Raw genomic sequence first — 16,238 nt, 5'->3', positions numbered from 1 at the left:
TTTGTGACTATTATCAATAGATGACATGTTCATTCTCGGTTGCTCCAAGCAGATTAAGGGGATCTATGTCCTAGGAAAATGAGCTATACAAAATGGCAGTATTCTACATTGCATAAGGTAAAACAACAGTTATAAATAGTATCAGCCGAAGTACTGATGATCATTCATTACAGCCTTGATTGATAATGTAGACATGGATGAAAGTACAATCAATGCAGCGAAATGAAAAAAAGAACAGCTTTATTAAGCTCTGCAATTAAAAATACATTACAATCTTTGTTAATTGTTTGTTGGAGATTTAATCTGAGACTAGTATACTTAGCCCCAAGTTTTATTTTTATTGTTTTATTTATTTTATACTAAAGTCTACAAAAGTACAAAATGATAAACCGTATAAAAACAACATGAAATATTGCACCCTCTTCACATCACTATTTAACGAGCTACATACTATATACTTTAGCTACATAGTATTCAAATAGCATGCAGTGGTAAGACTGACACTAATAATTCATTAACACTAGTAGTACTAAACATTTAACTAGAATGTTGAAACAAATCTAAAACTAAAGTGTCCGGTTTACTATTGCAGTTTCTATTGAACACCCATAGTTTTCCCCCCATTTTTATTTTTACAAGCAAAATCCCCATTAAGAGCTTATTTCTACAACGTAGACTGTCATTCAATGCTACTGTCAAATTTACAGGCCTGTGATTGGTTCAGTGCCAGGTCTACTTAGTCCCTCAAATCATAAATGTTACATTTCCCCCTGACTAGAAATGTAGAAAATATTTATAGTAAAGAAGAACACTTGTTTCACAGGAAAATATATCTATATGACAAACTAGCCGTATTGTCTCCCATAGCTTGGAATAGACATGTGCCCAGTGGTCACTCAGGAGCTGAAAAGTTCACGTTTGATTGGTGCGTCTCCGCACACCAGGTACCGTTTCCTGCCATATTATGCTCCAGTGCTCCGCCTCTTCCTCCAAACCGACGACTCTCCTGAAATGATTGGAAAAAAAAAAAAGAAGAAAAAAAGGTTAAACGAATGCACAAAATAAACCCAATACGTGTTCTGTTGTACAATCTGTTGTTGTTCTGTTGGATTTGTTCCAATCCTTTCAGGTATGGAACAAACAACAGTTGGACTGGTTATTTGTCACACAGGAATAAAGTTATTTTATCTGTACATACAGAATATATTGTCAGGGAGTTTGCGGCTTGTGAGAAAATATGATATTCATTATGAAGTTAAGATGCAAGGTGACAAACCCTTGGGCAAGAGTATGTTATTAATATAAAACTGGTAAACAGAATTAAGAGAATTCAGTTATTGCTGCACACATTGAGTATGTTGCTGAAATTCTTTTGTATTGCACGGGAAAAAAAAACTATTTCCCAGCAATAAATAAAAAAATAGAACTGCTGTACTGCATACAAAAACATTTTAACTGTATTTTCCACCTTAAAACTATAGCACTTAAATTCACCTGATATTAAAACGCAATCGCAAAGTGCATTTCAGCCTTTGTCTATGATACTTGTGCCCTTAAATCATTCTAAAACTCCCAGAGTCCAAAGAGAAAATCTAGTTTCTTGGCATAGAAACCAGAATCTTTGGTCACTGCGGTTAAAGGTTGTAGATAATACCTTTTTCACCCTTCTGTCCCGTGAATCCTGGCAGTCCCGTTTCACCTGCAATGAAGCAACAGGTTAGCGCCCTAATTCACAAACCTCTTCTTTGAGTTACAACGGGGATCATCAAATCACGGTCCTCGAGGGCAAAGAACAGCTGGTTTTCAACCCTCCCTTTACCAGGGAGTCAGGTGTGAAGACAGTCTAGCCAATCAGTCGCAGCAATTGTTTAATTGGCTTGATTTGGATTCGAGGGACATTTTTGGATGTTCCCTAACTATATACACTATGTACTACAGCAGGGCTGCCCAATCCTGGTCCTTGAGATCTGCTGTATGTTTTCACTCCAGCACTAACAACACCTCATTGAGCTGCTAATTAGCAGAATCAGGCCTGTTAAGGGTGTGTATGTGTGTGTGTGTTTGTGTAGAAAAGGTGCAGTACCTTGAGTTCCCGGATAGCCCATGTCTCCTTTCTGTCCAGGTCTTCCTGGCGGACCGACAATGGCACCATTTGCTGTGAAAGATACAGAGAACTAGCAGTGTGGGTGTGTGGATAGTTGGATAGTTAACTTTGGTCACTTTTGCTCTGTTTGTTTGTTTCTTTGTTCTCAAAAAAAAAAAAAAGGTTATCTTTGTTGTACAGGTAGCAGTTGAAATTGTACTTCCCTCTAGGGTCTTTCAGCGAACTTATCCCTGGTTATGGGTATGCACTTTGTTGTACGTCGCTCTGGATAAGAGCGTCTGCCAAATGCCAATAATGTAATCCCTGAGGACCGTCTGTGCAATTATAATAGCTCATCTGTAATGCCTGCAGTCTAATAACAGAATGTCTTTGACTGTTACTGTCAAGAAGCTATTAAGGCATCTATATATCCAGCATTTTTCTAGGCTGTCCTTCGAATGAGCACGAAGGTTTGATTTTAATACTGGCCACATCCTCACTTCTGATCAACTTCAGAATGAAAGCAGTCAAGTTTCCAAGGGAACGGCTGTACCTGAGGGCCCAGGTGGTCCTGGGGGTCCTGGTGGTCCGGGGGGCCCGTGGGGCCCATGGCTGTGGCGGAAGTGGGCATTCTGAGGGCTATTTTCAATGACATCCTGCAGCAGGCCCCGGTCTGAGAAGGGATTCAAAGCCATAGACTCAGATCTGTATGACTCACGAATGACTCATCGATCTATGTGACTCATGGATCTACATGATCTACATCCTTCTGGATGACTCTTGGATCTATAGGACTCGTGGATCTACATGAGTGACTCTTTCATATCTCATCGACCTATGTGATCTGCATTATTTCGGATGACTCATGAATCTATATGACTCATGAATCTGTATGACTCGTGGATCTATATGACTAATAACAGAATGGAGAAGTCAAAGGCAATCGAAGGTACTTACTCTTGATGTAATCTGTCACTTTCAGAGCTACGTCTGAGTAGTCCAAGGCTTCGGACACCCTCGACGGGTGGTGTCCAGGGTCGCCGCGATCTCCTTTGTGTCCGCGAGGGCCAGGAGGACCCGGGGGCCCTGCGACGAACCTATGCATGTTTTCATCTGCAAAGCAAAATGGCACCTCAAAAGTTAACATGGCACAGTGCAATTCAATGCAAAACAGGGTGATACTGCCCAACACAACACAACACAACATGATGCGGTAAAACACAACGACACACAACACAGCGTGAGTTCACGACACCACCCACCACAGTGGTTAGAACGGCACGGGACAAAGAAACACCAACACGGGATTGTTTTTTTTTTCCAGTTCCAATGATTGACCATTCCCCAATAACGATAACTTAATAATCCAACTATGACCCAAACATTCAATTTCAACAAATTTCACCACAGTTCAGAAATCTATAAAGAATAACGAAACGAGAATTGGTAAATATTTAGTATTTAAATATTAGTGTACGATTCGCATGCTGATTGGGCTGTTATAGGGCCAGGGTTCTTACTACTCAGATACTCCTGCAGCTCTGCGCGGATAAAAGATTGATCTGTGTTCTCTGCGTAGGACACCAATCCTCGCCCCACCCCATTGGACCCCGGGCCAGGGGGACCAGGGGGGCCCTGAGGGCCAGGGGGGCCAACGAACCCATCTCCTGATAAAAGATGGGAATCCGGTGAACACCATTTCTTTTCTTTTTCCACTGAGAACTGGCAAATTGTATTATCAGTGTATTTTCATTTTATCACCAAGCCCATAAAAAAACTGTAAAAAAGGAGTCCCCTTCAGAAAAGATTAGCATTATCCAGAGGGATTTGTTGATATTCTCTATAACCTGGGGACATACTTGCTGCAAAAACCAAAAAATAAGTTAATCTCAAAAAGTCATTTTAGCATTACATTTAGACATGAAATCTTATTTCTATTACTTATTAGGTAAGTAAAACAAAATGATTGCCAATGGGGGAAGACAACTTCACTTGACAAGCAAAAAGTAACAACAATTTGAAAGGAAGAAAATAAGACTCATTTACAAGACTAAAACACTTGTTAAGACAGTAGTGCTGTCATTAATATTTAGTTTTAGTCACTACGTTGTTTACCAGGAGATATCGGGACAGTAGTATCACGCTCTGAACTTACTCTGGAGGTAGTCACGAATTTCATCCAGCCTGAAGCCAAAGCCACTGCCTCCGGGGGGGCCTGGAGGACCAGCTGGGCCAGTGGCACCAGGTGGGCCTGGAGGTCCAGGAGGTCCAGGCTGCTTGTCTTGTCCTAAGTGTCCAAGAGACAAAAGCAATGTGAACAAAAGAAACATCTAATCTAATGAAGCAAAGTAGTGAAGCATAATTGTGCCTGTGTCTTCATGGTGTGCAGAACACGTTCCATATGAGAACAAGAGAAATGTAACTGTGAACTTAAAAGTAAAATCGTGTTGGACATGTACACTTACCTTTCGTATATACGGTTAGTCATGAGATTATCATATGAGCAGACATTTGGGAAAAATGCACACCTTCATGTACAAACAAGTGAACAAACTGATAGTCACACTAGGATCCATGGGATGGTTGATAACCAGAAGAGCTGGTAAAGACCTCCTCGTTGTGTTTTGGCTCACTCACAAGGCCTAATTTTACATTACTAATAAATCAGCATTGCTGTGAGAATCTTAGAATGATCCTATACCTCTCCTGAGTACCCTGTCAACGTGGTCTTCAACCTTCCCAAATACTCACACGTCACCCCCCTGCTTACTTCCCTCCACTGGCTGCCTGTCATGGCTCACATCAAATTCAAAACATTGGTGCTAGCCTTCCAAGCAGTTAAGCTTGGAAGCAGACCTCTTCGTTCAGCCTCCACAGGCCGCTTGGCACCTCCCCCTCTCCGAACCTCCACCTCACGCTCACGACTACTGTCTGTTCTGGCTCCACGGTGGTGGAACGAACTCCCCGTTGAGGTCAGAACTGTAGAATCTCCCCCCACCTTCAAGCGCAAGCTGAAGACACACCTCTTCAAGCAGCACCTCTCCCCATCCCTCCCTACCTCCCTGTGAACCTTAATTGTTGTCTCTGTGACTTGCTTTGTGTATCGGTATTTTTAGTTGGCTAGGTAAGCAGTGTTTGGATAGTTATCTTTGGTCACTTTTGCTCTGTTTGTTTGTTTGTTTCTTTGTTCAAAAAAATTAATAAATTGGCCCTCGTCCTTATCTTTGTTGTACAGGTAGCAGTTGAAATTGTACTTCCCTCTAGGGTCTTTCAGCGAACTTATCCCTGGTTATGGGTATGCACTTTGTTGTACGTCGCTCTGGATAAGAGCGTCTGCCAAATGCCAGTAATGTAATGTAATGTAATGGGCTGCAAGTAGGTTTGCCAGATTTGCAATTCGTCAAAAGGGGATAACATGCGCAACTGGTTTTTTTGTAACCGATGGTGGATGAGGAGCAGTTCTATTTGAACAAATCACAGATGGCAGGGTGTTTGAGAGACAAATTAATATATATAATATACCGGTACATTTTTTCCATCAACTGCACTAACCGACCATTGTGTGGTCAGGACCACAACCAGAAAAAAAAACCGGACATTGAAAACATCTGGCAACCTTAGCAGGCACCTCCCTTCCGGTTCTGTGATTGGATAAGAGTTCCAGGCTCCAACTAATGGCTCTTACCTTGAAGCAAACTGGAAATGTCCCCAGCGGGGCCCGGTAAGCCTTGGGGGCCGGGGGGCCCAGGAGGGCCACGTAAACGCTCATTTTCTTGTTCTGAGTGCAGTGGACCAAGTAAGACAATCAGCCTCCCGTTACTAAGGCTATCTGCTTGATCAACGGCTATGTAGGTTATCTGCCATCAATCTTTTTTTTTTTCTTTTTTTTTTTTTTTTACAAAATATAAAATGCAGAGTTGTCTGTGTGTTTTAGCCACAGCGTGAATCTTTTGCGGGTGCATGATTCCTGCTCTTACCATTCATGAGGCTCAGGACACGCCCTGCCACTTCCTGCGGGTTAAAGGAAGGATAGCCACCCGCCTGGGGTCCCGGGGGCCCAGCAGGTCCAGGAGGACCAGGAGGACCAATCACAAACTGCCGTACTTCCTCCCCTAGACAACAACATGTGTTCCGTAAGTCTTCACCCACTGGCCAGAGTGGCTTGTGGATTCAAAAAATCTACAGCCATTTCAAAAATCTTACCGGAAAAATTACCTTTCACAATATAACACAACTGGATTGGTTACCTGCCAAAGTAGCTGCCTAATTACAAAATCCAACTAGCCGCGATCAAAATTTTACCTACATTATTCGGCTGCTGGGTATGATTTTCACACCATGATAATTCTCTTATAGAGTACTCACTTTTATAGTCGAGTCATAACAGTGGTACATAATGGTCTCCATTGTTTTCAGTCAATCCCAGTAATCAGGAGATACACCCAGGATACTCATCCACCACCAATAGGGCAGTCCACCCATTAATTTCTCCACAGCACGGCTGGCTGTGAGACTGAGCACTCACTCTGAAGCAGATTGACGATCTGCTCCACGGACACGGTTCCAGGAGGACCCGGGGGTCCCTGAGGACCTGGGGCACTGCCGCCAATACCACCATCTGAAATACCGCCCACATGCACAGGTGCTCTCAGACAGATGCAGTTTAATGCTGTCTCACTCAACTACACCAAAGCATAGGTTTACACATCCTCATCAGGTGTTAAGACTGGTACAAAAATACAGAGATAGCTTTAGCTATTTTTGCAGTGTGCATACTCGTATACACTACACATACATTTACAGTATACACACACATAAAATGACACCAGGACAGATGCATGACCTGTTAAGCTAGTTGACTCACTTTGGATGTAGTTAATCATGCGATTAGCCAACTCATCCAGGGACGGCCCACCTGAGCCAATTCCTGGGGGTCCAGGTGGGCCGGGAGGTCCTGGAGGACCAGCCAGGTATTGCCTGATGCCTTCACCTTCACAGGACAAACAATAGGACAAATGACACAGTACCACCTCAAAGCCTCAGCGATTCATTTTATTTTATTTCATGTCTTCCCATGTGAAAAAAAATGTATACTGTATAATTCAATGAAGTTATGAAGTATTCTTATGTATTGTAAAATAGTATACTTCAGGTGTATCTTCAGCATATATTTTTTCTCAAATTGGATTAGAATGACTCACTGAGCCCCAGGCAATTACAAGTTAATTACAAAACGAGGCTGCTTAAACATCAACAAAAAACATTTTGAAGCTTGTAGACCCATTATTCAGCCTTCTATTATTGAAGATTGAAGCGTGGGCAGCCTCGTGCCGCTTACTTTGAAGATAGTCCACAACGGACTGACGGACATCCGGAGCCCCTGCTCCCGTGCCGCTGCCTGGAGGACCAGGAGGACCAGGAGGACCAGGTGGACCTGGAGAGCTTCTTGAGGGGCCACCTGGACAGAGATGAAGCATTTGCGGTTAACACAGCAAAAACACGGAAAAACAGATTTTTTTTTTTTTCACACAAATTCAGGTTGCCTGAACTTGGAGAATAATTTGCTTAGAATCAAATTAATATCTTTAAATTTGACTACACGTGCCATTTATCTCTCTGTAAAATAGAAATTCATTAACTACAAGTCACAAAGTAAAGGAGAAATTGACAAACAGACTGTTACTATCAATATACTGCACAGGGCACTAACGATATATCCAGAGGGTACTGACCTCAGGAATCTTAAACATGAAGGCAACAGCGATTTAATTAATGTGTTTATTTGACATGGACAATGCACATCAATAACATTTGTAACATTAACATCAAGTGCTAGAGTCAGACAGGAAGGTTAATTTTCATCTGTAGTCCCTGGGCTACACGTTTTGGCTGTGGCAGGAAACCCATGTGAACGCCTAAACCTAGTAGTGAATGGGTTGAATATGTGAATATGTAAAAAGGGTAGGTGTAATACGCTAAAGCTTCAGCCTACACCTTATTCATTATTTCTATGTGCATTCATTCTGTAAAAATTGTTAATAAATAACTACTACTACTACTTGAATGCAGGGGGAACATGCAGACTCAGAGAAGATCCGGTTGGACATGAACCCAGAACCTCCTTCTTGTGAGGCAATGGCGCCACCGTGATGCTCCCCAATGTGCCCCACTGGCAATATCATCACGTTTAGCTACACACCAGCTTGCAAACAGTGGGTAGTAGGTTCACATCTCAGGCGTGATGTTTGCGGTCTTCCACTGAATAAGGCGCTCAACCTGAATTGTTTCAGTATTTCTTAAAGTGTGTGAAATGTAGACAGTTACTCACCCGATGAAGATCCAGGGATTCCCGGTGCACCAGGGACCCCGGCTTCACCTGGATAAAAATGAAAATATCACCTGAATATAAATACTGTACATTAAATATAGCGAATTACATTAACAACAGGCCAGACTTCTCATTAGAAAGGAAAGAAGACACTGCTAGTTTGTATTATCAATAACGTATTTAGTGATTCTAAAGTAAAATGGTGAAGCGGGTGTTGGGCACTTGGCCTACATTGTAATTCTTCGCCTGATTTCCAAATGTATGTAATCAAGTTTCACCCAATGAGTCAGACATAATGTAGCCAGGCAATGTGTTTGAAATACCCTCAGTATATCTGCTCTTCAATAAGAAGTACTGCATTTTTTTGATTTTAAGAGAGAACATTTGAGGAAGCATAAAGAGATCAAATTCAGCATCTACAGGAAAAAATGTATGAGTGTGTTTGAAATGATTCTGTAGGACATCCATAGAATATATTCATCCATGTACATACACCCGAATGGATTAAGCCAGCGGTGAGCCACCCCTATACTGGTTGCCTGCAGGGTTCAGTTAGTTTTTGTTATTACTCAGAACTGAATTGATTCATTCAAGCAGTTCATCATACAGTGAGCTCCCCACATATAACCAGACGAGTTGGAATGGAAAACAAAAACCTGTAGACACATAGACAGTGTTGCGGGCAACTGCGTTAAGCAGTTAAGGATGCAATTTAAGCTGCAATGCTACTGGGCTGGCCTTACCAATGGGGCCCGGTGGCCCTTGGGGTCCTGAAGTTCCTGGCAGCCCTGGGGGTCCAAGTAATCCTGGGGGACCTTGTGGGCCTGGGAGACCAGGTGATCCTGGCTGTCCATCCTGGCCTGGGAATCCTACATTGTGCACAATATAAAAGTGTGACCGCAGAACCAGCACTGTTCCCAGCTAAAAAAAAACAGCTCAAGCTTGGTTTTGAAATAGCTTTTTTAGCTGGTTGACCAGTTCAGACCAGCTCCAAACAAGACATGGTTTGACCAGCTCAAGCTATGTTTTGAAAGAGCTGGTAACTGGTTGACCAGCTCAGACAAGCTACCAACACTAGCTCATACCCAGCTAGATCAGCTTATTTTCAGCTCAATTTTCAAGCTGGTCAAGCTGGCATTTTACATCCAGGTATATAGACCCTGAAAAAACTTCTGTTCTTAACTGTTTAATTACCCATAATTCCCTCAAATCTTCAGTCACCCTAAGCTGCAGTGTGGCCGATAGAAAACCACTTGAATAACATCAGCAAATACATGGTTTAAAGCTACATTATTTATGTACAGGGAAAACATTGACACGTTTTAAACCCACCTCTTCCAGTTTCTCCAGGAGGTCCGGGACCCCCAGGACCTCCAGGACTCCCTGGTAGACCAGGCTGGCCTGGCTCTCCTAAAGAATAAATAATGACATGGTGATCCAAGCTTCACCATCAGTCCAGAAAACCGCTATTGAGCAAAAGCCAGTTTCTCTCAGGTGCACAGACAATACACCTGGGAGCCAGAATCTGCACTCATTAGCTCTTATCTGGCTATTTGCCTATTGGCGAGAAGACAATAGGAATACAATAGCAATGTCCAATGTACATTAGCCTACAGTACAGTAACTCTGAATTCAGATAAATAATGTCAGCACATTAATGTTTGAAAGAACTACAATTGCCAAAGCCATCTGAGGAAGATTCTTACCGTCATATCCTCTTTCACCTGCAAAAATCAGAGGATAATTATTAAAAATCCAAAAATAAAACATTGCAGTCATAGTCACAATGCTTAGGTCCTGCTGAAGCTAGTCATACAGGACACTGAAGCAAGGGTGTTTGTACATACAGATGGTGGGCACTTGGACTGGTACAGAACATATTACAGTAGGTGTGCGTCTGGTTTAGCAAATTAGTTTGACCTACCCCGTTGTCCTTCTGGGCCCGGAGCTCCAGGAGCTCCGCTGGGGCCTGGAGGCCCAGCAAAGAACCCTCCTGGTGAAACATTGACATTATTTGTTTTTAAAATAGGTCAGCACACTATTCAGGTTCAAGGCTATATTTAAGCCAAAGCTTTTGCATGGTTCTTTGGTGGGACTGGAATATAATGGCTAAAAGTGACAAACCTTGGTTTGGCACAAAGCTTCCCGGCTCCCCTCTTTCACCCGGGGGGCCTGGCACTCCGGGCACCCCGACTCCTGAAGAGGAAATCAGAAGCCGATGTGAAAACAGTACGAGAACCCTCACGTAAACCAATTTTGTTACCTTCCAACCTCAAGAAAAGTCATGGTGAGGCGTTTTACTCACCCGGCTGTCCTGGGGCACCTCCTGGGCCAAGTGGGCCTGGTGGACCTGCTGGACCTGCTGGACCTGCTGGACCTGATTGGCCAGGTTCACCTGGTGGGCCAACTGAACCTCTTCCTAGATAACACAGAGTTAAAAAAAGGTGTGTTTAATGTATATTTCATCCCCCATTTTTCCCATTTTTCCAAACCCTAAACTCCCAAGTTTGTCAGGAGGAGATGGCAGACTTTCATCTCATTTTATTTTTTTAAATGTTGAAAGCCTTCTGAGCACCATGCACAGAAAAGCGCTGTATAAATAAAATTTAGATTATTATTTAATGCATGTGAATATGGCACAATAGGAATTGGCTGCTGACCATCACATATTTCTGGGAACTGAACATGCTTGTCTGCTCTCTCCTGAATCCATAGTGGAGGCTGTAGTGATGATCACTGATGATTAACACAACTGGACATAGGCCTGCTGAAAACACAGCTCAGGCTATTTTTTTAAACAGCTGGTAGCTGCTCGGCCAATTCAGACCAGCTCGACATGGGGTACCGCAGGGTTATTTTCTTTTAAAAACCATCCCAAGGGAGTCATCCTACCCTGAGGGCCATCGGCTCCAGCAGGCCCAGGTGGGCCTGGAGGTCCAGGGGGCCCAGGAAGGCCTGCAGCACCGGCAGCCCCTGGGGTTCCTGGGGGTCCTGCTGCTCCTGGGCGGCCATGTTCTGGGGCTGGGTGGAATTCAGAACACATGGAGATGGAATGTGGATCAAGGAAGGCACACAGTATAACATTAATCTATTAAAGTGGCAATCTATGATTTTTTAGATGTAAATATTATCACATCTGACATTCCCACTCGCATTTCTCGAGCAATGACTATTGTTTAAGTAAAAGTCTATATATTAAAATTTACTAGACCTAAATCCACCAAAACCAAGGAAATCGTATATTGAAAAATCACCCGACTGGCTCAAAAGCACTGATGGAAGCGGGAACCCCAGTATGTCGCAGACAGCCATAAACACGACTCACACTGACTATGAAATATATTTGAAATCACATAGTCAATACAATAGTCAATAGTCAATATAATTTTTTGAGGAAAAGCAATACTTTACTTTTATCTTTCTGCAACCCCTGTGGATAACTGATATAAAAATATATATTTGTTAGATGTAGCCTGTTTAATATTTGTAGAGCAGATGGAAGACACAGGGGCGTAATGAAGGAAATCACACTCACCCTCATATTTGGGTGCTGCAGGTGTGTCCACAGTTTTCCCGACGGGGCCGGGCTCCCCCTTCTCGCCCCTGTCTCCTCGGTCTCCTCGGTCTCCTTTGTCACCGCTAGGCCCCTTCTCTCCTTTCTCACCAGCGGTTCCCTTAGGACCTGCACAGAAACGCACCACAGTTCACAGTCTGCCTGAAAGCACACACACACACAGGCACACACACACACACAGATTTGGATGCGCCTTGTGCTTGTGCTTGTGCTTGTGCTTGTGCCTCAAGTGAAAAGTGTAATCAGTGTAATCAGAGGTTAAAAGTAAAGGAAGGTTGAGGAAAGAGTCAAGGTTCAGAAAGTAAAAGTCCTCGCCAGTATTTTGTTTCAACTGTCTGGATGTTGCTAGTCAGAATAATTCTTCAGCCAGGATGTAAAACTAATTAGTGAAACCCAGTTCATGGGTGGAAGAAAAACACGGACAGGACATGTACTTTCTGACCACTGAACGTTCCTCCTCTGAACACAACTTACCAGGCTGACCAGGAAGTCCTGCAGGGCCAATGGGACCTGGGAACACACAGTAGTAAATGGTAAATGGTTGGCATTTATATAGCGCTGTACAATTGATGCTTCTCATTCACCCATTCACACACACACACACACACACACACACTAACGGTGATTGGCTGCCATGCAAGGCACCAACAAGCTCATTGGGAGCATTCAGGGTTTAGGTGTCTTGCTCAGGGACATTTCAACACACCCAGGGCGGAATGTCGCCCCTGTAGGTCTTCCAGTGAAGAAATAATGAAATAACCATCACCTCATGGAAGGCGTTAAGAAAGAGCTTTATTTTCCATCAGGGTAGTGATTTCCACTCGAGCCTCAAACCTACCTGACAACCCTGGAGGTCCAGCAGTGCCAGGGGGACCAGCAGGGCCAGGAGGCCCAGGGATGGACACCCCGCCAGGGCCGACTGCAAAACCAAGAGAATACGTCCACATTTACTCAACGAACGGCAAGGGTTTTCAAATGACACTGCAAGCAAAAATGAGCTGAGACGATCAGCAGCGCTCCCTGTTAGCACAGCAGGCTAATACACAGGGAATGTTCAAGGCTCACTTCAGGCTTTGAGGCCCTCCCAAATCAACAATCGTGCAGAAGAACTGTCCTGTTTGTTTGATGTACGATGGCTCATAACAGCTGAAAGCATATGTTTGGTGCAGGTAATGTTAAGCCTGAAACAAGAGATTTTGCCTTTATTATTTTGCTATCATCTGCTTTCACTGTGATTTCCTCCCTCCTTATGTATATTAATTTAGTTATATTAATTTGTAATAACAATTGCCAAAATGACCTCATAGAACATTTGCAATTTTAGCTCAAATATTAATCCTTTATCTTTAAGGGTATTACTCTTAATTGTTATTAATTGTATTATTTTCCTCCCCTTCACTCAGATTTCCTATCATATGGATGCATCTCTTATTGCAGTCATTGAATGGCTCCATGCAGCAAATGCATCATATTCTCCCAATATTAAACAAGGGTTTTCACATGGGAGCGACATGATTTCAGTGTATGGTACAGATTTGTTGTGATTGTGGTGAACAAACATTCTTTTTACCTGCACTTGAACCACCTTTTCCATCTTCACCACGTTCACCTAAAACGGGTAAACAAATAAGCATAAAGATCTGGGATTTAGTGCATACTTATAGTAATAAATAAAACATACCATTCAAACCTGAGTTAAATGCAAGAAATTAGCTTGTATTATAACATCCTAATTAACATCCATATTCTTGTAATTGTTAGCTTATAAATGACAAATGACTCTATTCCCCCTTTGAATTAAACCGAAAGTCAGAATGGACAGATGTACAATTTTGGCAGTGTAAATTATTTGAAAGCAATAAATGAGACCCACAATGGCCCAACATTATTACCTTTGGGTCCAGCCAGGCCTGGGTTTCCTGGTATACCTATAATGCAAGGGAAACAATGCATTGCATATTTTGACCAATGAAAAGGAAAGAAAATTTGTTCATTTAAAAAAAAAAATTGAGCTTTGCAGCATTTGTTTATATATAAAAATATCATACCTGGTGGCCCTTGAAGTCCAGGTTGACCTAAAAGTTTGGGTCAGCATTAGGAGGAGGTCAATATAGAGGCACCCCTTGTCAATTCAGTATTCTGTCTATAACATTCAAGTATGAAATGCACAAGTATGTCACGACTAACCAGGTAAACCTAACTCAGACTCATAGCGTAGATAACTCATTACTCTACAGAATGAGCCAGATGTGCAGTACCTGGAGTCCCGCTGTCTCCTGGAGGCCCCGCCGGTCCCCTGGCTCCCGGCAGTCCAGACTGCCCTTGATCCCCTGGAGGGATGACAATGTGAAAACTGGGTTCTAGTAGTTTTCCAATACTGCAAAAAAAGTCTTAAAAGTGTTTTAGCCTTGTAATGAGACACTTTTTTTCTCTTCGGTAGAAAATATGAACCTGTTTTAAGTCACCTTCATTTACTAAAAGTTCGCTTTAAGTTGCTATACAGTATAAGGACCAGTCAGCTGGGGTTATACCTGATCCACACCCAAGGTTACTACAAATGAGATGTCAATAATATAAAAATGAACAGTTACTGAACTTAATTCAGACATCTATTCAGCACAATCATTGATGAGATGAGATGTTTAACCAGACAAAATCTTTTTTCCATCTGGGAAACTTGATCAGTGTTGGTAATTAAATGCATTTTCATTCACAACAGGGCAGAAATATAACAATTCTCACCTCTGGGGCCTTTCTCTCCGTCGGACCCAGGGAGACCTGTTTGACACATTTTATTAAATGAGATACAATCAGGCATACAATGTATAATGGTCTTGACTAATTGAGACACCACTGGTTATAATAATTTCCCCTATATATATTGTATATGTATATTGCTCTATTATATATCCATATGTATTATCTTGAAATGACTGCCCTTCTTCTACGTTACATAATGCCCCTCTCATGTGTTACACACTGCCCCTCTCCTGTGTTACATACTGCCCCACTCCCTAGTTACTCACCCGCAGGTCCTTTTGGTCCTTTTTCACCAGGTGGCCCTGGTTGCCCCCTTTGGCCTGGTTCACCTTCAAGACAGGAGAGCAGTCAGGCATTCAAGCCAACCAAAACTCTTAATCAATCCAACACTGGTATAGTAATCAAGCCAGCCAAAACTCTTAATCAGTCCAACACTGGTATAATAATCAAGCCAGCCAAAACTCTTAATCAATTCAACACTGGTATAGTAATCAAGCCAGCCAAAACTCTTAATCAATCCAACACTGGTATAGTAATCAAGCCAGCCAAAACTCTTAATCAATCCAACGCTGGTATAGTAATCAAGCCAGCCAAAACTCTTAATCAAACCAACACTGGTATAGTAATCAAGCCAGCCAAAACTCTTAATCAATCCAACACTGGTATAGTAAACAAACCAGCCAAAACTCTTAATCAATCCAACACTGGTACAGGCCCAGCACCAACACTGCTCATTAAGGCTAGGTGTTTGCCACAGAAATCATTCAGCAGTCACAGCAACTGAAATCATAGGTTTTTTTTAATGTGCATTTATTTATTTATGTATTTCTGTATTTATTTTTGTATTTATTTAATTAATTATCAAAACTAATTTTAGTCCAGGACTATGCTTAAATGGCAACCTGGGGGCTAAGGTACAGGACTGGGACCCAGAAGATTGGTGGTTCAAGCCCTGGTGTAGCCACAATAAGATCCACACAGCTGTTGGGCCCTTGGGCAAGGCCCCTAACCTCCACAGTGGTCCAGTGGGGATTGTCCCCTGCATACTCCAAATCAACTGTAAGTCACTTTGGATAAAAGCATCAGATAAATAACATATTATTATTATTATAATCTGTATCTGTGAAACTGGCACTTTTTTACACACTGTGCCCCCCGACCCCCCCACTCCCTTCACCCCAGAACAGACTGAGTACTGTACACACCTGTAGGACCACGGGGCCCCTTCTCTCCAGCTTCACCTGAGGAGGAAGCCAAAGCGTTTACACTTAGAGGAGCACTTTAAACGGAAAACACACACTAGCTAAATTAGACCGTGATGAAAATAAGGAATTACACAAAATGGCCGGGCACATCTTATACACGATGGCTGAATACTGCAAGCTGCATCTATTGTGCCTCAGTCATGCCAAGCAAGTCAGCTCTGAAGCCTCGCACACACAAACCAGGAGCACTGCTGCTGGAGTAACATGCAGTCCTCCATCACTCTCACC

The 16,238-nt window shown here is 42.7% G+C and overlaps 2 protein-coding genes across 2 annotated transcripts in view; both read right to left on the bottom strand.

Moving 5' to 3' along the window:
• Nucleotides 1-223: 223 nt before the first annotated feature.
• Nucleotides 224-8,265, bottom strand: LOC133114834 (collagen alpha-1(XVII) chain-like). The gene is made up of 12 exons (XM_061224510.1): nucleotides 8,160-8,265; nucleotides 7,422-7,541; nucleotides 6,948-7,073; nucleotides 6,609-6,701; nucleotides 6,061-6,195; nucleotides 5,769-5,861; nucleotides 4,239-4,370; nucleotides 3,041-3,196; nucleotides 2,637-2,756; nucleotides 2,084-2,155; nucleotides 1,655-1,699; nucleotides 224-1,006 (listed from the first exon to the last, which is right to left on the bottom strand). The coding sequence occupies exons 1-12, from the start codon at nucleotides 8,263-8,265 to the stop codon at nucleotides 963-965; spliced, it is 1,242 nt and encodes a 413-aa protein (XP_061080494.1). The 3' UTR covers nucleotides 224-962.
• A 69-nt stretch (nucleotides 8,266-8,334) lies between these two features.
• The window catches only part of col17a1a (collagen, type XVII, alpha 1a), a 33,437-nt gene continuing 25,533 nt past the window's right edge, over nucleotides 8,335-16,238 (bottom strand). Inside the window, exons 31-47 of the mRNA XM_061224498.1 lie at nucleotides 15,951-15,986; nucleotides 15,012-15,074; nucleotides 14,244-14,315; nucleotides 14,034-14,060; nucleotides 13,878-13,913; nucleotides 13,556-13,594; nucleotides 12,824-12,904; nucleotides 12,460-12,495; nucleotides 11,947-12,093; nucleotides 11,304-11,432; nucleotides 10,717-10,830; nucleotides 10,536-10,607; nucleotides 10,336-10,404; nucleotides 10,118-10,135; nucleotides 9,744-9,821; nucleotides 9,155-9,280; nucleotides 8,335-8,459 (exon numbers count right to left, since the gene is read on the bottom strand). Coding sequence (XP_061080482.1) covers nucleotides 8,370-8,459; nucleotides 9,155-9,280; nucleotides 9,744-9,821; nucleotides 10,118-10,135; nucleotides 10,336-10,404; nucleotides 10,536-10,607; nucleotides 10,717-10,830; nucleotides 11,304-11,432; nucleotides 11,947-12,093; nucleotides 12,460-12,495; nucleotides 12,824-12,904; nucleotides 13,556-13,594; nucleotides 13,878-13,913; nucleotides 14,034-14,060; nucleotides 14,244-14,315; nucleotides 15,012-15,074; nucleotides 15,951-15,986 — 1,233 coding nt within the window. The 3' untranslated portion in view covers nucleotides 8,335-8,369. The remainder of the gene's footprint in view (nucleotides 8,460-9,154; nucleotides 9,281-9,743; nucleotides 9,822-10,117; nucleotides 10,136-10,335; nucleotides 10,405-10,535; nucleotides 10,608-10,716; nucleotides 10,831-11,303; nucleotides 11,433-11,946; nucleotides 12,094-12,459; nucleotides 12,496-12,823; nucleotides 12,905-13,555; nucleotides 13,595-13,877; nucleotides 13,914-14,033; nucleotides 14,061-14,243; nucleotides 14,316-15,011; nucleotides 15,075-15,950; nucleotides 15,987-16,238) is intronic.

The sequence above is a fragment of the Conger conger genome, chromosome 2 (assembly GCF_963514075.1).
Source record: "Conger conger chromosome 2, fConCon1.1, whole genome shotgun sequence".
In the NCBI taxonomy this organism is placed as follows: Eukaryota; Metazoa; Chordata; class Actinopteri; order Anguilliformes; family Congridae; genus Conger; species Conger conger.
The sequence above is the reverse complement of the archived record's forward strand: the minus strand, read 5'-3'. Positions and strand labels throughout refer to the sequence as shown.

Coding starts and splice junctions, on each gene's coding strand:
- LOC133114834 (XM_061224510.1), bottom strand. CDS start 8,265: ATGATATTGCCAGTGGGGCACATTGGGGAGCATCACGGTGGCGCCATT. Junction 7,542..8,159: donor GATCTTCTCTGAGTCTGCAT/GTTCCCCCTGCA, acceptor ATCTCTGTCCAG/GTGGCCCCTCAAGAAGCTCT. Junction 1,700..2,083: donor GGGCTATCCGGGAACTCAAG/GTACTGCACCTT, acceptor GCTTCATTGCAG/GTGAAACGGGACTGCCAGGA.